Below are 23,706 nucleotides of genomic sequence, written 5' to 3'. Positions count from 1 at the left end.
CTCTCTGTATCTCTGTGTGTCTCTGTGTTGAGTGTGTGTGTAATACATCTCTCTGTATCTCTGTGTGTCTCTGTGTTGAGTGTGTGTGTAATACATCTCTCTGTATCTCTGTGTGTCTCTGTGTTGAGTGTGTGTGTAATACATCTCTCTGTATCTCTGTGTGTCTCTGTGTTGAGTGTGTGTGTAATACATCTCTCTGTATCTCTGTGTGTCTCTGTGTTGAGTGTGTGTGTAATACATCTCTCTGTATCTCTGTGTGTCTCTGTGTTGAGTGTGTGTGTAATACATCTCTCTGTATCTCTGTGTGTCTCTGTGTTGAGTGTGTGTGTAATACATCTCTCTGTATCTCTGTGTGTCTCTGTGTTGAGTGTGTGTGTAATACATCTCTCTGTATCTCTGTGTGTCTCTGTGTTGAGTGTGTGTGTAATACATCTCTCTGTATCTCTGTGTGTCTCTGTGTTGAGTGTGTGTGTAATACATCTCTCTGTATCTCTGTGTGTCTCTGTGTTGAGTGTGTGTGTAATACATCTCTCTGTATCTCTGTGTGTCTCTGTGTTGAGTGTGTGTGTAATACATCTCTCTGTATCTCTGTGTGTCTCTGTGTTGAGTGTGTGTGTAATACATCTCTCTGTATCTCTGTGTGTCTCTGTGTTGAGTGTGTGTGTAATACATCTCTCTGTATCTCTGTGTGTCTCTGTGTTGAGTGTGTGTGTAATACATCTCTCTGTATCTCTGTGTGTCTCTGTGTTGAGTGTGTGTGTAATACATCTCTCTGTATCTCTGTGTGTCTCTGTGTTGAGTGTGTGTGTAATACATCTCTCTGTATCTCTGTGTGTCTCTGTGTTGAGTGTGTGTGTAATACATCTCTCTGTATCTCTGTGTGTCTCTGTGTTGAGTGTGTGTGTAATACATCTCTCTGTATCTCTGTGTGTCTCTGTGTTGAGTGTGTGTGTAATACATCTCTCTGTATCTCTGTGTGTCTCTGTGTTGAGTGTGTGTGTAATACATCTCTCTGTATCTCTGTGTGTCTCTGTGTTGAGTGTGTGTGTAATACATCTCTCTGTATCTCTGTGTGTCTCTGTGTTGAGTGTGTGTGTAATACATCTCTCTGTATCTCTGTGTGTCTCTGTGTTGAGTGTGTGTGTAATACATCTCTCTGTATCTCTGTGTGTCTCTGTGTTGAGTGTGTGTGTAATACATCTCTCTGTATCTCTGTGTGTCTCTGTGTTGAGTGTGTGTGTAATACATCTCTCTGTATCTCTGTGTGTCTCTGTGTTGAGTGTGTGTGTAATACATCTCTCTGTATCTCTGTGTGTCTCTGTGTTGAGTGTGTGTGTAATACATCTCTCTGTATCTCTGTGTGTCTCTGTGTTGAGTGTGTGTGTAATACATCTCTCTGTATCTCTGTGTGTCTCTGTGTTGAGTGTGTGTGTAATACATCTCTCTGTATCTCTGTGTGTCTCTGTGTTGAGTGTGTGTGTAATACATCTCTCTGTATCTCTGTGTGTCTCTGTGTTGAGTGTGTGTGTAATACATCTCTCTGTATCTCTGTGTGTCTCTGTGTTGAGTGTGTGTGTAATACATCTCTCTGTATCTCTGTGTGTCTCTGTGTTGAGTGTGTGTGTAATACATCTCTCTGTATCTCTGTGTGTCTCTGTGTTGAGTGTGTGTGTAATACATCTCTCTGTATCTCTGTGTGTCTCTGTGTTGAGTGTGTGTGTAATACATCTCTCTGTATCTCTGTGTGTCTCTGTGTTGAGTGTGTGTGTAATACATCTCTCTGTATCTCTGTGTGTCTCTGTGTTGAGTGTGTGTGTAATACATCTCTCTGTATCTCTGTGTGTCTCTGTGTTGAGTGTGTGTGTAATACATCTCTCTGTATCTCTGTGTGTCTCTGTGTTGAGTGTGTGTGTAATACATCTCTCTGTATCTCTGTGTGTCTCTGTGTTGAGTGTGTGTGTAATACATCTCTCTGTATCTCTGTGTGTCTCTGTGTTGAGTGTGTGTGTAATACATCTCTCTGTATCTCTGTGTGTCTCTGTGTTGAGTGTGTGTGTAATACATCTCTCTGTATCTCTGTGTGTCTCTGTGTTGTGTGTGTGTGTAATACATCTCTCTGTATCTCTGTATCTCTCTGTGTCTCTGTGTTGTGTGTGTGTGTAATACATCTCTGTGTGTCTCCCTGCCTGTGTTGTGAGTGTGTGTGTAATACATCTCTGTGTGTCTCCCTGCCTGTGTTGTGAGTGTGTGTGTAATACATCTCTGTGTGTCTCCCTGCCTGTGTTGTGAGTGTGTGTGTAATACATCTCTGTGTGTCTCCCTGCCTGTGTTGTGAGTGTGTGTGTAATACATCTCTGTGTGTCTCCCTGCCTGTGTTGTGAGTGTGTGTGTATAATGTATCTCTCCGTATCTCTGTGTTGAGTGTGTGTGTGTGTGTGTGTGTGTGTGTGTGTGTGTGTGTGTGTGTGTATAATACATCTCTCTGTATCTCTGGGTCTCTCTGGGTCTCTGTGTTGTGAGTGTGTGTATAATATATCTCTCTGTATCTCTCTGGGTCTCTGTGTTGTGAGTGTGTGTGTAATACATCTCTCTGTGTCTCCCTGCCTGTGTTGTGAGTGTGTGTCTAATACATCTCTCTGTGTCTCCCTGCCTGTGTTGTGTGAGTGTGTGTAATACATTTCTCTGTATCTCTCTGGGTCTCTGTGTTGTGAGTGTGTGTGTGTAATACATCTCTCTGTGTCTCCCTGCCTGTGTTGTGTGAGTGTGTGTAATACATTTCTCTGTATCTCTCTGGGTCTCTGTGTTGTGAGTGTGTGTGTGTAATACATCTCTCTGTGTCTCCCTGTGTCTCCCTGCCTGTGTTGTGAGTGTGTGTAATACATTTCTCTGTGTCTCTCTGTGTCTCCCTGCCTGTGTTGTGAGTGTGTGTAATACATCTCTATGTGTCTCTCTGGGTCTCCCTGCCTGCGTGCTCAGCTGCGGAAGGACTCCTCGCTGGCTGAGCTGATGGATCAGGAGACGGGCATGGTGAAGCAGATCCGCTCGCTGGACAGCGACATGCAGACGCTGGTGTACGAGAATTACAACAAGTTCATCTCCGCCACCGGTGAGGGCGGGGCCGGGGGAGGAGCCGGGGGAGGAGTCAGGGGAGGGGAGGAGATCCTTATGAAAGTTTCCCATAATAAAACCGCTCTCCCCCACTCCACCGTCTCTCTCTCCCCCCTCCCCCCCTCTCGCCCCGCCTCTCTCCTTCTCTCTCTCCCCCTCTCTCTCTCTCTCTCTCTCTCTCAGACACGATCCGGAAGATGAAGAATGACTTTAAGAAGATGGAGGATGAGATGGACTGCCTGGCCGCCAACATGGCTGCCATCACCGAGTTCAGTGCGAGGATCAGCGGGACCCTGCAGGGGCAGCACCAGCAGATCACCAAGCTGTCCGGTACGAGAGCGCAAACAGACACCACAAACCAGAACTCGCCTCTCTGTGCTTTACAATGCCTCTCTGTGCTTTACCAGACCTCTCTGTGCTTTACAATGCCTCTCTGTGCTTTACCAGACCTCTCTGTGCTTTACCAGACCTCTCTGTGCTTTACAATGCCTCTCTGTGCTTTACCAGACCTCTCTGTGCTTTACAATGCCTCCCTGTGCTTTACAGTGCTTCCCTATGCTTTACCAGACCTCTCTGTGCTTTACAATGCCTCCCTGTGCTTTACCAGACCTCTCTGTGCTTTACAATGCTTCCCTATGCTTTACCAGACCTCTCTGTGCTTTACAATGCTTCCCTATGCTTTACCAGACCTCTCTGTGCTTTACAATGCTTCCCTATGCTTTACCAGACCTCTCTGTGCTTTACAATGCTTCCCTATGCTTTACCAGACCTCTCTGTGCTTCACAATGCTTCCCTATGCTTTACCAGACCTCTCTGTGCTTTACAATGCTTCCCTATGCTTTACCAGACCTCTCTGTGATTTACAATGCTTCCCTGTGGGGTGGGTGGGTGGGTGGGGGGGTACGTTTATCTCCAGTATTGCGCGTGTCGCAGCATGTGACCCTTGCGCTGTGCTGCCTGTCTCTCTGCCCCCCCCTGCAGGAGTTCACACTCTGCTCAGGAAGCTGCAGTTTCTCTTTGAGCTTCCCTCCAGACTGAACCAGTGCGTCGCGATGGAGGCCTTCCCCCAGGCCGTCACCTACTACACCAAGGCCCGGTCCGTCCTGCACCAGTACCAGAACATGCCCTCCTTCCAGGGCATCCAGAACGACTGCCAGAACATCATGGCCCAGCTGGCCCAGAAACTGCGCGAGAAGTTCAGGTGAGTCCTGGGGTTCAGAGCTCCCCTCAATGAAGTCTAGTATTATTATTATTAATATTGAAATGATCAGGAGCCAGGAGTTTGAGCAGGGTTACAAACTCACACTAGCCCTGCTGCTGCTGCTGCTGCTGCACCCAGTCCTGGGGTTCAGAGCTCCCCTCAATGAAGTCTAGTATTATTATTATTAATATTGAAATGATCAGGAGCCAGGAGTTTGAGCAGGGTTACAAACTCACACTAGCCCTGCTGCTGCTGCTGCTGCACCCAGTCCTGGGGTTCAGAGCTCCCCTCAATGAAGTCTAGTATTATTATTATTAATATTGAAATGATCAGGAGCCAGGAGTTTGAGCAGGGTTAGAAACTCACACTAGCCCTGCTGCTGCTGCTGCTGCTGCACCCAGTCCTGGGGTTCAGAGCTCCCCTCAATGAAGTCTAGTATTATTATTATTAATATTGAAATGATCAGGAGCCAGGAGTTTGAGCAGGGTTACAAACTCACACTAGCCCTGCTGCTGCTGCTGCTGCTGCACCCAGTCCTGGGGTTCAGAGCTCCCCTCAATGAAGTCTAGTATTATTATTATTATTATTAATATTGAAATGATCAGGAGCCAGGAGTTTGAGCAGGGTTAGAAACTCACACTAGCCCTGCTGCTGCTGCACCCAGTCCTAGGGTTCTAGGGAACAAGCTCAGGTATGTCTTATTATTAAATTCCTAGTGAAACCAGGACTGGATCACACAGTTTATCACTTTACCCCAATAAGTCTTGTTTTGTAACCGCCCCCCCCCCTCCCCCCTCCCCCCGAAACAGTGACGGAGTCTCGAGCTCCAGCGAGCTGTCGGAATGCGTGGAACTCCTCCTGCGATTGGACGAACCGGCTGAAGAGCTTTGTGACAAGTTCCTAAGCCACGCCCAGTCCCGGCTGGAGGAGGAGCTAGCAGGGCTGGAGGCGGAGCTGGGGGCGGGGTCACATCAACAGGCCCCTCCCACTGCCAGTACCAGCTCTACAGACATCCTGGAGTTTATTGATAAGGGCTGTAACAATTTTGTCAGCAGCCTGTGTTTGGTGATCGCGTCCTATCAGGAACTTTTCATCACCAGTGTTCCTGGCACGTCAGTGTGAGTATTATTATTATTATTATTATTATTATTATTATTATTATTATTATTATTGAGTCATTCAGCAGACGCTTTTATCCAAAGCGAGTTCATTCTATGTAGAGGGGGTGGAATTCAATATGTTAACAAGGGAACATTATTCAGCAGCTTTCATTGGACTCTATGAAGCTGAGGGAGTTCATTCTATATAGAGGGGGTGGAATTCAATATGTTAACAAGGGAACATTATTCAGCAGCTTTCATTGGACTCTATGAAGCTGAGGGAGTTCATTCTATATAGAGGGGGTGGAATTCAATATGTTAACAAGGGAACATTATTCAGCAGCTTTCATTGGACTCTATGAAGCTGAGGGAGTTCATTCTATATAGAGGGGGTGGAATTCAATATGTTAACAAGGGAACATTATTCAGCAGCTTTCATTGGACTCTATGAAGCTGAGGGAGTTCATTCTATATAGAGGGGGTGGAATTCAATATGTTAACAAGGGAACATTATTCAGCAGCTTTCACTGGACTCTATGAAGCTGAGGGAGTTCATTCTATATAGAGGGGGTGGAATTCAATATGTTAACAAGGGAACATTATTCAGCAGCTTTCATTGGACTCTATGAAGCTGAGGGAGTTCATTCTATATAGAGGGGGTGGAATTCAATATGTTAACAAGGGAACATTATTCAGCAGCTTTCATTGGACTCTATGAAGCTGAGGGAGTTCATTCTATATAGAGGGGGTGGAATTCAATATGTTAACAAGGGAACATTATTCAGCAGCTTTCATTGGACTCTATGAAGCTGAGGGAGTTCATTCTATATAGAGGGGGTGGAATTCAATATGTTAACAAGGGAACATTATTCAGCAGCTTTCACTGGACTCTATGAAGCTGAGGGAGTTCATTCTATATAGAGGGGGTGGAATTCAATATGTTAACAAGGGAACATTATTCAGCAGCTTTCATTGGACTCTATGAAGCTGAGGGAGTTCATTCTATATAGAGGGGGTGGAATTCAATATGTTAACAAGGGAACATTATTCAGCAGCTTTCATTGGACTCTATGAAGCTGAGGGAGTTCATTCTATATAGAGGGGGTGGAATTCAATATGTTAACAAGGGAACATTATTCAGCAGCTTTCATTGGACTCTATGAAGCTGAGGGAGTTCATTCTATATAGAGGGGGTGGAATTCAATATGTTAACAAGGGAACATTATTCAGCAGCTTTCATTGGACTCTATGAAGCTGAGGGAGTTCATTCTATATAGAGGGGGATGCAGAACTGTTGGGTTCAGCTACACACCCAGCGCGTTCTAAAACAGCTCAAACCTTTTTTTCTCCTCGCAGGAGCAGCCGGCTGCAGGACGGGGAGCTGGCTTCGCGGGACGTCCCGCGGATGGCCAGCAGCAAGCTGGTGGAGTTCGTGGACAGGCTGTGCGGTCGCTACTTCTCCGTGGTGGAGCTGCGGATCCGCGAGGAGAAAGGCGTCGGGGACAACTCCCTGCTGGTCCGGGCTCTGGATCGCTTCCACCGCCGGCTCCAAGCCGTCTCCAAGGTCCTGCCCGGCTCGGGGGTCCCCGCGCGGGGCACCGAGATCGTGGTGGGGGCCGCCCGGGGCCGCGTCCGGCAGTACCTGGCCGGGCTGAAGAGTTTTTACCTGGACAGCCTGACCGACGTGAGGCAGGCGCTGTCCGCCCCCAGGCTCCCTGGGAAAGAGGCTCCGAGCCTGGCTGAGGTTCTGGGCGGCCTCTCCTCCGCAGTGCTGAACCAGGTGAAGTCCGTGCTGGCTTACGTGCATCTCTTCACTGCCAAGGACGTGAGCTTTGCCAGCAAGCCCTACTTCAAGGTGAGACCACGACGTTGTTGTTGTTATTATTGAGTCATTCAGCAGAGGCTTTTATCCAAAGCGACTCACAGAGACTAGGGGGGTGAACTCTGCTTCATCAACAACTGCTGCTGCTGCTGCTGCTGCAGAGTCACTTCCAATAGGAGCTCGTTTGTTTTACATCTCATCCGAAGGACGGAGCACAAGGAGGTGAAGCGACTCGCTCAGGGTCACGCACACACACACACACACACACACACACACACACACACACACACACAGGGAGTCAGTGGCTGAGCCGGGATTTGAACCTCCTGGTATCGAGACCCCCTTTTCTTTAACCGTTGGACCAGCGAGCCTTCTGCATTTGGAAATCTAACATGAAATACTGGACTACTGTTATGGCTTTCGGTAGACTTTTTTTTTTTTTTTGTGATATCAATTTGATTACACGATGTTAAATCAGATATCTAAATTTATGTTCATTTTAGTTTTTTTTTTTAAATTTCTCTCTCTCTTCTACCCTCTCCATCCCCTCTCCCTCCTCTCCATCCCCTCTCCCCCCCCCCCCTCTCCCCCTCTCCTCTCCTCTCCTCTCCAGGGTGAGTTCTGCAGTCAGGGTGTTCGTGAGGGGCTGGTCGTCAGCTTCATCCAGTTCATCTGCCAGTCCTCTCAGCAGTTCTGCGAGAGCGTGGGGGAGAAAGGTGCCCCCTCCACCCCCCCTCCCTCCTCCTGCTCCTGTCCCGGCTCTGCCTGGACTACGAGAGCTCCACCATCAGCTACATCCTGACGCTGGCTGACGAGCAGTTCCTGGGGCAGGTAGGGTATGGTAGGGGGCTTCGCACCCGGCTCCGGGGCTCTAGGGTCAGCCAGGGTGTTGAAGGGGGGCTGTTTTTAATATTTCAAACTCCCCTTCTCCTCTCTCCCCTTCTATCTCTATCTCCCCCTTTCTCCTCTCCCCTGTCTCTCTCCCTCTTTCTCCTCTCCCCTGTCCTGCTCTCCTCTCTCCCCTCTCTCTCTCCCCCCTCTCTCTCCTCTCTCTCCCCCCTCTCTCCCCCCTCTCTCTCCTCTCTCTCTCTCCCCCTCCTCTCCTCTCCCTTCTCTCTTTCTCTCCCTCTTTCTCCTCTCCCCTGTCTCTCTCTCTCCCCTTTCTCTCCCCTGTCTCTCTCCCCTCCCCTCTTCTCTCTCTCTCTCTCTCTCTCCTCCCCCAGGACCAGTCCCCCCTCACCCCGGTGTCAGTGCTGTGTGCTCAGGCTCGGGAGGTGGCTCAGCGGCTCCTCAATCACTATGTGAAGCTGCAGGGGCTGATCGTGTCTCTCTCTCTCCTCCCCCAGGACCAGTCCCCCCTCACCCCGGTGTCAGTGCTGTGTGCTCAGGCTCGGGAGGTGGCTCAGCGGCTCCTCAATCACTATGTGAAGCTGCAGGGGCTGATCGTGTCTCTCTCTCTCCTCCCCCAGGACCAGTCCCCCCTCACCCCGGTGTCAGTGCTGTGTGCTCAGGCTCGGGAGGTGGCTCAGCGGCTCCTCAATCACTATGTGAAGCTGCAGGGGCTGATCGTGTCTCTCTCTCTCCTCCCCCAGGACCAGTCCCCCCTCACCCCGGTGTCAGTGCTGTGTGCTCAGGCTCGGGAGGTGGCTCAGCGGCTCCTCAATCACTATGTGAAGCTGCAGGGGCTGATCGTGTCTCTCTCTCTCCTCCCCCAGGACCAGTCCCCCCTCACCCCGGTGTCAGTGCTGTGTGCTCAGGCTCGGGAGGTGGCTCAGCGGCTCCTCAATCACTATGTGAAGCTGCAGGGGCTGATCGTGTCTCAGATGCTGCGGAAGAGCGTGGAGACGCGGGACTGGATCAACACCATCGAGCCACGCAACGTGCGCGCCGTCATGAAGAGAGTGGTGGAGGACACGACCGCCATCGACGTGCAGGTCGGGGCGGGGCTGGGGGCGGGGCGGGGCGGGGGGCGGGGGCGGGGGCGGGGCGGGGGAAGATGGGTCTAGGGTTCTAGTTTAATTTTGTTTGTTTTTTAGTTCAGTTGTTGTTAGTTTAGTTTAGACTGGGTGTTGGTTCGGTTCAGTTTGTAGTCTGTGACCCTAACCTCTCTCTCTCTCTCTCTCTCTCTCTCTCTCTCTCTCTCTCTCTCTCTCTCTCTCTGTCTGTCCCCCTCCCTCTCTCTCTCTGCCCCCCCCCCCCCCCTCTCTGTGCAGGTGGGGCTGCTCTATGAGGAGGGGGTGAGGAAGGCTCAGAGCAGCGACTCCAGCAAGAGAACCTTCTCAGTGTACAGCTCCAGACAGCAGCCGCGCTACACACCCAGCTACACACCCAGGTAAACAACACACCCAGCTACACACCCAGCTACACACCCAGGTAAACAACACACCCAGCTACACACCCAGGTAAACAACACACCCAGCTACACACCCAGCTACACACCCAGCTAAACAACACACCCAGCTACACACCCAGCTACACAACACACCCAGCTACACAACACACCCAGCTACACAACACACCCAGCTACACACCCAGGTAAACAACACACCCAGCTACACACCCAGGTAAACAACACACCCAGCTACACACCCAGGTAAACAACACACCCAGCTACACACCCAGGTAAACAACACACCCAGCTACACACCCAGCTACACACCCAGGTAAACAACACACCCAGCTACACACCCAGCTACACACCCAGCTACACACCCAGGTAAACAACACACCCAGCTACACACCCAGGTAAACAACACACCCAGCTACACACCCAGGTAAACAACACACCCAGCTACACACCCAGGTAAACAACACACCCAGCTACACACCCAGCTACACACCCAGGTAAACAACACACCCAGCTACACACCCAGCTACACACCCAGGTAAACAACACACCCAGCTACACACCCAGCTACACACCCAGCTACACACCCAGGTAAACAACACACCCAGCTACACACCCAGCTACACACCCAGCTACACACCCAGGTAAACAACACACCCAGCTACACACCCAGGTAAACAACACACCCAGCTACACACCCAGCTACACAACACACCCAGCTACACACCCAGCTAAACAACACACCCAGCTACACACGCAGCTACACAATAAACACCCAGCTACACACCCAGGTAAACAACACACCCAGCTACACACCCAGCTACACAACACACCCAGCTACACAACACACCCAGCTACACACCCAGCTACACAATAAACACACAGCTTGTCTGACGCGCTTGTTTTGTCGTACCCCCCCCCTCCCAGCGCCCCGATGGACACCAACCTGCTGAGCAACATCCAGAAACTCTTCTCTGAGAGAATCGACATCTTCAGCACCGTGGAGTTTAACAAGGTGAGGAGGAGGAGGAGGAGGAGGAGGAGGGAGGGAGGGAGGGAGGGAGACCTGGGATGGGTCGACAAGCCCGATTCTCTCCCCTGTGTTAATAAGTTCAGTTCTACAGTGTCAGAGCCTGATCGCTGCTCCCTGCTGTACCTCCTCCCGTCCTGCAGGTGTCAGTGCTCACGGGGATCATCAAGATCAGCTTGAAGACGCTGCTGGAGTGCGTGCGTCTGCGCTCGTTTGGGCGCTTCGGGCTGCAGCAGATCCAGGTGGACTGCCACTACCTGCAGCTCTACCTGTGGAGGTTCGTCTCGGACGAGAACGTGGTCCACTCCCTGCTGGACGAGATCGTGGGCAGCGCCGCCCACCGCTGCCTCGACCCCGCCCCCATGGAACAGAGCGTGATCGAGGTCATCTGCGAGAGGGGATAGGGGTCAAGTCCAGCTCCCGGACCGGGGGGGGGGGGCCTGCAGGGTCTCGTGGCTTCAATTCCACCCCCGAGCTCTCCATCGCTTACCTGCTCTAATTATTAATTGAGAAGAAAAAAATATCGCGTCCAATTGAACAAATAATTAGATTGATGTTAATTGAGGAGCTCAAGCTGGGATGAAAACCAGGAGACCCCGCGGTGACCCCTGGACTGGAGTCTGACCCCGCCCCCCTCCGGCACGCACACACCTCCAGTATGATTGATTGTGTCTGTTGAACGACAAGCCTTGAACACACAGTCTGAATCGACTGAGGTAAAGCAGAGGGAGGGAGAGAGAGAGAGAGGGAGAAGGGTTTAGTCTGTACCGGATTGAGAGTCAAGGTTGCTGTGTTCTGTAAATAATATGTCACGTGTATCGTATCTGGGTGTGTGTTGTAGTGAGAGAAAAAAAAAAACACCTGCAGCTGTAAATGACAAAAATAAATCGATTTAAGACTGAGATTTTGCACATTTTTTTTTTTTCCTTCAGAGCTGCATTTCAAAATCTCTCGCCCCCCGTGTTTGCGTAACTCAGTGAGGACAGTGTCTCTCTCTCTCTCTCTCTCTCTCTCTCTCTCTCCTCTCTCTCTCTCTCTCTCTCTCTCTCTCTCTCTCTCTCTCTCTCTCTCTCTCTCTCTCTCTCTCTCTCTCTCTCTCTCAACACCCGGGCTTTCCCGTCTGTTGTAACTGCACCTTGAACATTGTGAAAGCAGCGGCAGAGACAGGAGTTTTTAAGTCGTAATGTGAGAAAGTACACAACTTCAAATGTAATGAAATGTATTAAGACCTTTAGACTGGATTGCGTTCTAATTGTAATTGAACCTGTGTAATTGTAATTGTAATTTCGTGTCATGTAATTGATGGATCCCGGTTCAATTACCCCCCTTTTCCAGGCTGAATCGTTCTCCGTTCCACGTCGGGTTTCAGGCCGAGCTATCGATCTTCTCTGCTTTTTCAGAGCGTCTCTGCTTCAGCAGCTCTGTCTCCAGCAGCCTGTTATTATTATTATGTGTTTATTTAGCAGACGCCTTTATCCAAGGCGACTTACAGAGACTCGGGTGTGTGAACTATGCATCAGCTGCAGAGTCACTTACAACTACGTCTCACCCGAAAGACGGAGCACAAGGAGGTGAAGTAACTTGCTCAGGGTCACACAGTGAGTCAGTGGCTGAGGTGGGATTTGAACCGGGGACCTCCTGGTTACAAGCCCTTTTCTTTAACCACTGGACCACACAGCCTCCAACGGCTCACCAGCCCTTTGCCCTTTACTGTCTAGTTCAGAGATTCATCCATTGATTCCCACAAGTCTTTTTCTTCCTCTCACAAACAGCCTTCTGTATTTCGTTTACTGTTCACTCTGTATCAACAGGACTCTCCAGCCCCTCCCCTCCCCTCGTTCGCTGTATTTTTCACATACCTCTTCATAGTCGTGCATACCGATAAATCATCTCCTGATCACTCGTTTTATCACCAAACTGCTGAATAATGCGATAATAATTATTATTTTGTATAATTATTATTTATTTTTTAGCAGACACCCTTATCCAGGACGACTTACAATTGTTACAAGATATCACATTATTTTTTACATACAATTCCCCATTTATACAGCTGGGTTTTTACTGGAGCAATCTAGGTAAAGTACCTTGCTCATTTGCAGCACGCAACTGTTTCATCGTCTTGTATGTAAAAATAAATAAATTAAATAAGTCCTACAAAAAAATAAACATGGAATCGGTAAACTATTTATTTGTTTTTCAGTTTTTTTTTAATTTAACGACAGATTTGATCACATTATTTTGTAAAAAAAAAAAAAAAAAAAAAAAAGTGAAATCTGTATAATGTGAAATAATGTGATATCTTGTAACAATTGTAAGTCGCCCTGGATAAGGGGGTCTGCTAAGAAATAAATAATAATAATAATAATAATAATAATAATAATAAATAAATTATAAGTTAAATAATAATAAATAAATTATAAGATAAACGTGTTTTTTTTTTTTTTTTAATCGTAAGTTTGGTTTGATAAATACTCTAAGATACAGCGCAAGGTGAATTTGCTGTGTTAACCCTGGCTTACCAGCTAGCCAATCAAATAGGATCGAAACCAGCATAGAACGCCCAAGGGCGGCTCCTCATTCGACAATCCCACCGAGCTGCTGGTTTCTAATTGGCTACGGCTCTACCTGTCCACCGTCTTCTGATGAAGTGAGCCGCTCGCTGATTGGACAACGAGTCTCCCTGAAGGTCTGATCAGGCGGTTTCTGCGCAGGCGCGGCTGGTAAACAATCAAAAAGAAGCGACGCCGATTTAAAGGGATAGACGCGTGTGGGACTTTATTAAAATCACCGACAAATAATACAGGTAGGAAAACCTTGCTTAATAATATAAATTAAAACGAGTCTGTTTCACACAGATAACACGCACTGATCCTATTAGACTATTTAATTGCGTGTCAGTTATTTTGAATGACAGATTTCAGACGGTGTCGTTTTGCAGAGATATTAACACACTAATACCGTTGCATTAATATCGTTATATATTGCAAAAAAAAAAGTAAAACGCAATCATATTTCATTTATATCACAGAAGTTTGCATTGTTTTCCGAACTGTCAGACGGTGCTTGATATAGAACACCAATATATTCATATTTAGTTATAAATTTTAAAAAATAATAATGTTTGATAAAAGATTATAAGTTCATATTATATTGTATGACATTAATAGTGTGTCTGAGTTTATGAATACAGCTCAGTAATTATTACTACATTAATATTCATACAAGATATAATTAAAATGCATGTGTATATATAATTAAAATGCATGTGTATATATAATTAAATTGTCGTAAGTTTATTACTTAGGAGACGCCCTTATCCAGGGCGACTTACAATTGTTACAAGATATCGCATTATTTTTACATACAATCACCCATTTATACAGTTGGGTTTTTACTGGAGCAATCTAGGTAAAGTACCTTGCTCAAGGGTACAGCAGCAGTGTCCCCACCTGGGATTGAACCCACGACCCTCCGGTCAAGAGTCCAGAGCCCTAACCACTACTCCACACTGCTGCCCCGATATGTTTTGCAGTGTGTCCCAGTTTGGTTTACATGTTAAACTGTTTTCGTACTTAAATACATTAGATAAATCTTAAATCATGGGTGTATTCACGGTTTTTTTGTCCTCGCTTTGTGTGTGTGTGTGTGTGTGTCTGTGTGTCTGTGTGTGTGTGAGTGTGTGTGTGTGTGTGTGTGTGTGTGTGTGTGTGTGTGTGTGTGTGACCCTGAGCAAGTCGCTTCACCTCCTTGTGCTCCGTCCTTCGGATGAGATGTAAAACAAACGAGCTCCTATTGGAAGTGACTCTGCAGCAGCAGCAGCAGCAGTTGTTGATGATGCAGAGTTCACCCCCCTAGTCTCTGTAAGTCGCTGAGTGACTCATTAATATTTCATGTACTTGAAGTTTGACCGGAATTGAAAAGGGCTCCAGACTCCGGGAGGACTGACCGAGAGACATGGCCGAGAAACACAAGGTACCCCGAACCACGGAGCTGGAGTTCGGAGGGACGCTGGGTAAGGAACCGATAATCAATGATCCGATAATCAATAAAGTACCTCAAAACTACCTGCCTACTGCCTCCCCCCTCTCTCTCTCTCCCCTCTCTCCTCTCCTCCTCACCTCTCTGTCTCTCTCCTCTCACCCCCTCTCTCTCTCTCGCTCTCTCCTCTCCTCCTCCTCACCCCTCTCTCTCTCTCCTCCTCACCTCTCTCTCTCTCTCTTCAGGTGCCCTGTGTCTCCCTGTTCTCCTGCCCCTCACTGTTCTCTACCTGCTCCTGTCCTGCCGCACCCCCGATGCCAGCCTCTTCCCGCCTCCCTCCCTGCCCCCACCTGCGCAGCTGTGGCTCCCCGAGACCCTGCTGCTGCTGCTGGGGTGGGGGGCTCTGCAGGGGGGGCTCTACCTGCTCCCCATCGGCAAGGTAAGGGGGGCATTGTAAAGCACAGAGAGGTCTGTTAAAGCATAGGGAAGCATTGTAAAGCACAGAGAGGTCTGGTAAAGCATAGGGAAGCATTGTAAAGCACAGAGAGGTCTGGTAAAGCATAGGGAAGCATTGTGAAGCACAGAGAGGTCTGGTAAAGCATAGGGAAGCATTGTAAAGCACAGAGAGGTCTGGTAAAGCATAGGGAAGTATTGTAAAGCACAGAGAGGTCTGGTAAAGCATAGGGAAGCATTGTAAAGCACAGAGAGGTCTGGTAAAGCATAGGGAAGCATTGTAAAGCACAGAGAGGTCTGGTAAAGCATAGGGAAGCATTGTAAAGCACAGAGAGGTGTGGTAAAGCATAGGGAAGCATTGTAAAGCACAGAGAGGTCTGGTAAAGCATAGGGAAGCATTGTAAAGCACAGAGAGGTCTGGTAAAGCATAGGGAAGCATTGTAAAGCACAGAGAGGTCTGGTAAAGCATAGGGAAGCATTGTAAAGCACAGAGAGGTATGGTAAAGCATAGGGAAGCATTGTAAAGCACAGAGAGGTCTGGTAAAGCATAGGGAAGCATTGTAAAGCACAGAGAGGTCTGGTAAAGCATAGGGAAGCATTGTAAAGCACAGAGAGGTCTGGTAAAGCATAGGGAAGTATTGTAAAGCACAGCTGGCCCTATCGAATCATACCTTACCTGTACTGAACCGGGTCAGAACCGAGAACCACAGGCACCCCACACCTGCACTGGACTGAAACAGAATCACTCGTCCAGAACCACTCGTACAGAAGCTGCTCTTCAGTCCCCGCTGCCTTGCCGCAGACGCGTGTAACACAGGCTAGCTCTCCAGGCCTTGGGTCTGCAGGCTGACTCCCTGTCTCGTTTCTCGCGTGTCGCCCCCTGCAGGTGGCCGAGGGAATGGTCCTCCGGGACGGTACCAGACTGAAGTACCCAATCAATGGTAACGAAATTTCAATTTCCAATTGATTGATTTCCAATTATTTTTTTTATCTGTACCTCCTTCCATTCACTGTGTGCAGCGTGGGACCAGGCTAGGTTTCCTATCTGTGTATCTAATTTATAATACATTTATTATAATTATTATTATTATGAACAGTTGCACAGCAGTGTGATCCAGTCCAGGTTTCACTGCTACCAGCTTGATCAGCCCCCAGTGTGTCTAGCTAACAAGCTCAGGTGTGTCTGATTATTAAACTCCCAGTGAAACCAGGACTGGATCACACTGCTGTGCAGCGGGAGTCTCGTTCCCATCTCTGGATTTGAATTAACAGTGAATCTGTCTGTATGTCTGTCTGTCTGTCTGTCTGTCTGTCTGTCTGTCTGTCATCTCCGCAGGGTTCTCTGCCCTCCTGATCACGGGGGGGCTCCTGGCCGTGGCGTTGCCCTGTGGTTTGCCCCTGGGGTATGTCTACGACCACATGTTGCCCCTGGCTGTGTCTGCTGGGGTAATCTCCCTGAGTCTCAGCCTGCTGCTCTATCTGAAATCACTCTGCGCCCCAGCTAGCGCCATCGCCCCAGGGGGCAATACAGGTGAGGGGGGGGGGGGGGGGTGTGGAGATAGAGCTGGGAGGGGGGGAGAGAAGGGAGGAAGGTTAGGGGGGGAGAGTTGGGGAAGAGAGGGGATAGGGAGAGTTAAAGGGAGGAGGGAAGAGTCAGGGGAAAGGAGGAGAGAGGGAGAGGGATAGGATAGGATGAGGAGAGAAAGAGAGAGGGAGCAGATAGGAGGAAGGGAGAAGGAGAGGGGATAGAGGGAGAGGATAGGAGGAGAGGGAGAAAGCAGTATTCTGCTTTGTATTTCTCACTGTGTGTGTTTCTGTCGGGCTGCAGCAGGGTGATGCGCTGGTGTGTTTGTCTCCTCGGCAGGGAACCCCCTCTACGATTTCTTCATGGGGCACGAGCTGAACCCCCGAATCGGCTCCTTCGATCTGAAATATTTCTGTGAGCTGCGACCAGGGCTGATCGGCTGGGTGAGAGGGACCCCAATAATGACACTGATGAAGCGCTAGAGTCCCCAAAAGCTGGTCTGCTTGACTCGGTCTCTTTTGGTTTATGATGTTTTTGTTTCTTACCCAATCAGGTGCTGATTAACCTGGCTATGCTAATGAAGGAGGCGGAGCTAAGGGGAAGCCCCTCCCTTGCGATGATTCTGGTCAACGCCTTCCAGTTGCTTTACGTCGTCGATGCGCTCTGGAATGAGGTACAAAGAATCGCCATTGTCTTCATCATCTTCATCAAGATGAAGCACTAGAGCCCAAACGCTGGTCTGCTTGTCTCGGTCTCTTCTAGTTTCAATAATCACACTGATGAAGGCACTGGAGCCCAAACGCTGGTCTGCTTGACTCGGTCTCTTCTAGTTTCAATAATCACACTGATGAAGGCACTGGAGCCCAAACGCTGGTCTGCTTGACTCTGTCTCTTCTAGTTTCAATAATAACACTGATGAAGCACTGGAGCCCAAACGCTGGTCTGCTTGACTCTGTCTCTTCTAGTTTCAATAATAACACTGATGAAGGCACTGGAGCCCAAACGCTGGTCTGCTTGACTCACCCCCCCCCCCCTCTCTCTCTCTCTCCTCTCTCAGGAGGCAGTCTTGACCACGATGGATATCGTTCAGGACGGGTTCGGTTTCATGCTGGCGTTCGGTGACCTGGCCTGGGTGCCCTATACCTACAGCCTGCAGGCTCACTTCCTGGTGACTCACCCGCAAGAACTGAGCGCGCTCGGTGCCATCGCCATCGCCGCGCTCAACGGTGAGGGAGTGGGGGGGGGGCTGTGGATCATCCGGGACGGAGATCTGCACAGAAATCAGGACGAGGGTTCGCTGGTGTGGATCAGGGGGGGGCTGATTCCCCGTTCAGAACGAATTCAGAAACAGCTGCTTGGGTTTGTGTGGGTCTCTGTTCTCCGCAGAGTCTTTAAGAAAAGCTGCGATCGTCACAAACCCGAGCAGCTGTTTCTGAATTCACTCTGAACGGGGAATCAGCCCCCCCCCCCTCGTCCTGACTGTGGCGAGCTAATCCCGAGGATTGGTTCGTGCAGTTCTAGTATTTGGAGCTGTTCAGTGGTGCTCTTTAGGGATGGGGGAGTGGTAAAGACTGCCTGTGGTTTGTGAAAGCGTGTCTCTCTCTCCCTCTCTCTCCGCAGCGCTCGGATATTTCATCTTCCGGAGAGCGAATTCCGAGAAAAACCTTTTCCGAAGGGACCCGTCGGACCCCAGAGTGTCCGGTGAGAGCAGGAATTGTTATGATGATGATGTCAGGATTGCACAGGAAGTGATGTCGTCAGCACACAGCCCAGGGGGGGGGCTAACCATTAGCAGGAAGTGATGCGTGTGTATGTGTGTGTTTCACAGTCCAGTAAAACTAATATCCGATAGTGTGCAGCACAGCGAGGCTCTGAATATTTTATTGTTACTATTTTGGTATTATTATTATTTATTTTCTGTACCATGTTAATGTTGAAGCCCCTCCTCTCTCCTCTCCCCAGGTTTGGAGACGATCGCCACGGCAACGGGAAAGCGGCTGTTGGTTTCGGGGTGGTGGGGGTTCGTGAGACACCCCAATTATTTGGGGGACCTGATGATGGCGCTGGCCTGGTCCCTGCCCTGTGGTCAGTACTGTACCCCTGAGGTTCACTGTGTGTGTGTGTGTGTGTGTATACATACTGACACACACACACACACTGCAGAATGATTATAGCGTGGGGCTCCAGCCTGCCCCCTTTGATAAGCTGTGAGAAACGGTCTCTTGATGGCGCCATTAACAGAAGTGGAGGAAACATTTGTCATTGAATCCAAGTGCCTGTCTGTTTCTGTCTCCTCTCTCTCCTGCTCCTCTCAGTCTCTCACTTTCTCTCTCCAGCTCCTGTCTCTCTCTCACTTCTTTCTTTCTCTCCTGTTCATCTCTCTCTCTCTCTCCAGGTCTCTCTCACCTGCTCCTCTCTGTCAGTCTCTCTCTCTCCTGCTCCTCTGTCAGTCTCTCTTTCCTGCTCCTCTGTCAGTCTCTCTCCTGCTCCTGTCTCTCTCATTCTCTCTCCTGCTCCTCTCTCAGTTCTTTCTCTCTCCTGATCCTGTCACTCCTTTCTCTCTCTCCTGCTCCTCTCACTTCTTTCTCTCTCCTGCTCCTCTCACTTCTTTCTCTCTCCTGCTCCTCTCACTTCTTTCTCTCCTGCTCCTCTCACGTCTTTCTCTCTCTCTCCTGCTCCTCTCACTTCTTTCTCTCTCCTGCTCCTCTCACGTCTTTCTCTCTCTCTCCTGCTCCTCTCACTTCTTTCTCTCTCCTGCTCCTCTCACTTCTTTCTCTCCTGCTCCTCTCACTTCTTTCTCTCTCCTGCTCCTCTCACTTCTTTCTCTCCTGCTCCTCTCACTTCTTTCTCTCTCCTGCACCTCTCTCAGTCTCTCACTCACTCTCTCTCTCCCCCCAGGTCTCTCTCACCTGCTCCCCTATTTTTACGTGCTCTATTTCGCCGCCCTGCTGGTTCACAGAGAGGCTCGCGACGAGCACCAGTGCCTCAGGAAGTACGGGCTGTCCTGGGAGCGGTACTGCGAGAGAGTGCCCTATCGAATCATACCTTACCTGTACTGAAACCGGGCCAGAACCGAGGATCACAAGGCATCCCACACCTGCACTGGACCGAAACAGAACCACTCGTCCATAATCACCTGTACAGAACCGAGAACCGGAGGGCACCCCACACCTGCACTGGACTGGACTGGACTGGGTATAAAACCAGAACCACCGAGCCATCATCACCTGTACTGAACCAGAACCACAACTGCAAAGATGGACCTGTCCCAGATCACACTGTGCAACAAAGAAGATGAACAAGAACGGACATTGAATTTGTTCTTTACTGTTTTTATTACTATTAATAAAAAATACAAATATATATATACATATTTCTTTTATATCCTTTCTCTGGTTAATTAATTAACTCTTGATCTGCTACCAGCTTGATCAGCCCCCAGTGTGTCTAGCTAACAAGCTCAGGTGTGTCTGATTATTAAACTCCCAGTGAAACCAGGACTGGATCACACTGCTGTGCAGCGGGAGTCTCGTTCCCACCCCTGCTATCAGTCCAGCTCCTGTATTAACTTTCCCTGCCTGGGGGGCTCCTTCCTCCTCTTCCCCTCTCCCCCCCAGCTCCTCTCCAGCATCGCCCTGCCCTCCCCCACCTCCCTCTCCTCCCGCAGACACCTCCGGTACTCCTGCTGGACCTCCAGGGAGAGAGCTGGCAGCTCCGCCCCGTTCTCGGACACCCAAGCCAGGAGAAACTCGCATTTCTTTCTGGCCCTTAACCTCCTCCTCCTCCTCTCTCCCTCCTCCTCCTCCTCCTCCTCCCCTCCTCTCTTCTCCCCCAGGATCCTCCGGAGCTCCGAGAGGGCCCCCAGGCTGTAGCGGCTGACCTCCGTCCCGCCTCTGCCCCTCAGAAGGTGGACGACGTCCACCACAGCCCTGACCGGGGCCAGGCGGTCCTCCCTGTGGAATAACGGGCCGGTTCTGGCGGCCGAAAGCCCGGATTGGAGAGCTTCCGACCCGCTGCTGAAGACCCGGGGCTCAGCCAGCCCCTCGGAGTGCTCCAGAACCCAGGACCCGAACTCCAGCCTGGCGGTCCGGTCCGAAAGGTCCCCGTTGAGACGCTTCAGGCAGAAGCAGTAGGAGAAGAGAGCGTTGACCAGGGTGTAGCGGACTAGAGGGGAGGGGTTGGGGGAGAGGGAGGAGAGGGGAGGGATTTTGGACCAGACCGCTGGGGTTCTGTCCCGGTTCTTGCTGTTGTCTTCCCCGGGCGTTTGATTTGTGTCCCTCTCGTCCACGTCCTCCACCTGTGAAAGATCAGTTAAAGGGTGAAAGAAACATTGGGAGCACACAATGCTAGAGGCAGAGCGCTGAGAGAAAAGGGGGTCTCGATACCAGGAGGTTCAAATCCCGGCTCAGCCGCTGACTCCCTGTGTGTGTGTGTGTGTGTGTTTGTGTGTGTGTGTGTGTGTGTGTGTGTGTGTGTGAGACCCTGAGCAAGTCACTTCACCTCCTTGTGCTCCGTCCTTCGGATGAGACGTCAAACAAACGAGCTCCTATTGGAAGTGACTCTGCAGCAGCAGCAGCAGCAGCAGTTGTTGATGAAGCAGAGTTCACCCCCCTGGTCTCTGCAAGTCGCTTTGGACAAAAGCCTCTGCTAAATGACTAATTAATAGTAATAATAATAATAATAATAATAATAATATTTATTTCTTAGCTGACGCCCTTATCCAGGGCGACTTACAATTGTTACAAGATATCACATTATTTTTACATACAATTACCCATTTATACAGTTGGGTTTTTACTGGAGCAATCTAGGTAAAGTACCTTGCTCAAGGGTACAGCAGCAGTGTCCCCCACCTGGGACTGAACCCACGACCCTCCGCTCAAGAGTCCAGAGCCCTAATAACAGAAAGGAAAATGCGACCCCTCTTCCTAATAAGATCCACCCCCTTTGTGTTTTCTCATTTGCACACACCGAAACCAGCACCCGTACCAACCTGCGTCCCTCCGTGCCTCTCCCACCACGGATCCCATTCCGGGACCAGCGCCCCGATGTTCCCGCTGCTCAGCAACGACTCGAACTTCTCCCTCTCCTCCTCCGACAACAGCTCCCACATCTCCTCTTCAGTCAGGGGATTGAGATCCAATCCAGCCAGCCTCTCAGCCACGTCCCCTCCTCCCTCCTCCTCCTCCTCCTCTCCCATCTCCTTCATCCTCATCAAGATCTCCTCCACTCTCCTCCTGCCCTCCTCCTCCCCTCTGCTTTGCCCCAGGTGTTCCAGCACCTCGGTTTTGTAGAACTCCTCCGAGCAGTTCAGGTGCCTGTTGCCACGGTAACACGCCAGCGTGCAGTAGGGGGCGTTGCAACGCGGGCAGGTGTAGCGAGCCGTGTTTAACAGACACAAGCCGCACAGAGCAGCGTTTCTCAAAGCTGACTCGTCGTCGCCACCCCCGGCGGGTCTGATGAGCTCTTCCGAGTCAATGCAGCTGCCCGTGAGGATTATACCATCCGTAACCACAGCGGGGGTGGCGGTTGATATTTCAATCGCTGCCTCGGACATTTTGGGTAATTTGTTTAAATTACTCAGCAGAATTCAGTCTCCTTTCTTCCGAGAGATATCTAGACAAAGATAGAAATGAAAAATAAATCAATTAAATAATAATAATAATAATAATAATAATAATAATACACGTGTATATCAGGCAACTGTTAATCTGTGTTTTAACCCTTTCTGCACGGCGACCTCATACAGGGACGGATAAAAAATAAAAAAATTGTTGTTTTTTTTTAAAAAACTATTTCAGTCTTCATATACATATGGGGACACGAATAAACGTCTTTGCCAAATAAATTAATAATATATTATTATATGTTAGACGCAAATGCACGACAGCCTCGTGTGAACCGGATGCCACTCCCCCAAAAGCAACGGAAAACAATTTGAAAACATTTTCAATTAAAAATATATTTATTATTATTATTATTATTTATTATTATTTATTTATTTCTTAGCAGACGCCCTTATCCAGGGCGACTTACAATCGTAAGCAAATACATTTCAAGCGTTACAATACAAGTAATAATACAATAACAGCAAGATACACGGTCCAAAAAAACCACTTTTTTTCCCTCACGTTTTTAATATTCATACATTAAAACGTGTTAATTGTTTTTATTAAAATAGTTTTATACAAATAAATAAATAAATAAATAAAGCGAGCTTTGGCCGGGGGGGCATGTAAACAAACTGGCCCGCAAACACCGAGGCGGTTTCTTTCCGAGTGGAAAGAGGAAAGCCAGCGAATCGTTTTCATTATTACATGTAAAATCCCGCATTATTATTATTATTATTATTATTATTATTATTATTATTTATATTATTTATTTCTTAGCAGACGCCCTTATCCAGGGCGACTTACAATTGTTACAAGATATCACATTATACATTATTTTACATTATACAGATATCACATTACATACAATTACATTATTATTATTATTATTATTTTTTTTTTACATTATTGTTGCGGTTCAGCCCAGCTAAACATCTAGCAAGCCAGCCAAAAACACCAAGCACATTTTTTATTTTCTCCAAACTGTAAATTATTTACGCACGGAGTCTGTATTTAAAAAAAAACAAACTATTTTTTAACACTTAAAATGAACGTACATGTTGTTTTTAAATCCACGGTATTAGTCTTTAACAGCAATACAATAACCCCCAGAACAATTAAATTAAATTAAATAGCCCCGCACCTTTTAAAATATATATATATTATACCTTGATTTGAAACTTTTGAAACGCGTAAACTCCTGGGTTTAATTCTGGCGGCGCTGTCGGGATTCACGCTGTGTTTTGATTTAAGATTTAAAAGCTAATGCAATGCTGTTATTTTATCGTACACGATTGCAATCTGCGTGCATTTACACGAAGCAATAAAAACACACAAACGCCACTGAAATAAAAAAACAAGACGACGCCGAAGAGAGAAATATATTTCATTTTCTGTCGTGCATTTTCTGAAACTACGCGACATTTTCGGCTGCTTTTACGACCATCTCAATTGAAATACTTCAATAAAAACGCATTCGCATTTTCTTCTAAAAAAAAAAACACTTTAATGCTAATTGTCAATATGTAC

The 23,706-nt window shown here is 48.6% G+C and overlaps 3 protein-coding genes across 3 annotated transcripts in view; 2 read left to right on the top strand and 1 right to left on the bottom strand.

The window, feature by feature from the left end:
• Positions 1-11,510, top strand: part of LOC117969686 (vacuolar protein sorting-associated protein 51 homolog) — a 12,482-nt gene extending 972 nt beyond the window's left edge. The window contains 11 exon segments of the mRNA XM_059020682.1: positions 2,977-3,106; positions 3,292-3,438; positions 4,090-4,309; positions 5,119-5,427; positions 6,766-7,264; positions 7,845-7,958; positions 7,961-8,062; positions 8,947-9,165; positions 9,445-9,563; positions 10,506-10,593; positions 10,752-11,510. Coding sequence (XP_058876665.1) covers positions 2,977-3,106; positions 3,292-3,438; positions 4,090-4,309; positions 5,119-5,427; positions 6,766-7,264; positions 7,845-7,958; positions 7,961-8,062; positions 8,947-9,165; positions 9,445-9,563; positions 10,506-10,593; positions 10,752-11,012 — 2,208 coding nt within the window. The 3' untranslated portion in view covers positions 11,013-11,510.
• A 1,566-nt stretch (positions 11,511-13,076) lies between these two features.
• Positions 13,077-19,930, top strand: LOC131730551 (delta(14)-sterol reductase TM7SF2-like). Its single transcript, XM_059020694.1, has 11 exons — positions 13,077-13,414; positions 14,514-14,623; positions 14,835-15,028; positions 15,929-15,983; positions 16,379-16,573; positions 16,907-17,010; positions 17,121-17,240; positions 17,625-17,793; positions 18,188-18,268; positions 18,530-18,652; positions 19,466-19,930. Exons 2-11 carry the CDS (start codon positions 14,566-14,568, stop codon positions 19,624-19,626), a joined length of 1,260 nt encoding a protein of 419 aa, XP_058876677.1. The 5' UTR covers positions 13,077-13,414; positions 14,514-14,565; the 3' UTR covers positions 19,627-19,930.
• Positions 19,875-23,701, bottom strand: LOC117969681 (zinc finger HIT domain-containing protein 2-like). Its single transcript, XM_059020693.1, has 3 exons — positions 23,346-23,701; positions 21,561-22,183; positions 19,875-20,864 (listed from the first exon to the last, which is right to left on the bottom strand). The coding sequence occupies exons 2-3, from the start codon at positions 22,122-22,124 to the stop codon at positions 20,115-20,117; spliced, it is 1,314 nt and encodes a 437-aa protein (XP_058876676.1). The 5' UTR covers positions 22,125-22,183; positions 23,346-23,701; the 3' UTR covers positions 19,875-20,114.
• Between the last annotated feature and the right edge of the window lie 5 nt (positions 23,702-23,706).

This window comes from Acipenser ruthenus, unplaced genomic scaffold, assembly GCF_902713425.1.
Source record: "Acipenser ruthenus unplaced genomic scaffold, fAciRut3.2 maternal haplotype, whole genome shotgun sequence".
NCBI classification, from domain to species: domain Eukaryota; kingdom Metazoa; phylum Chordata; class Actinopteri; order Acipenseriformes; family Acipenseridae; genus Acipenser; species Acipenser ruthenus.
Note: the sequence above shows the minus strand (reverse complement) of the source record. Positions and strands in the feature narration are given on the sequence as shown.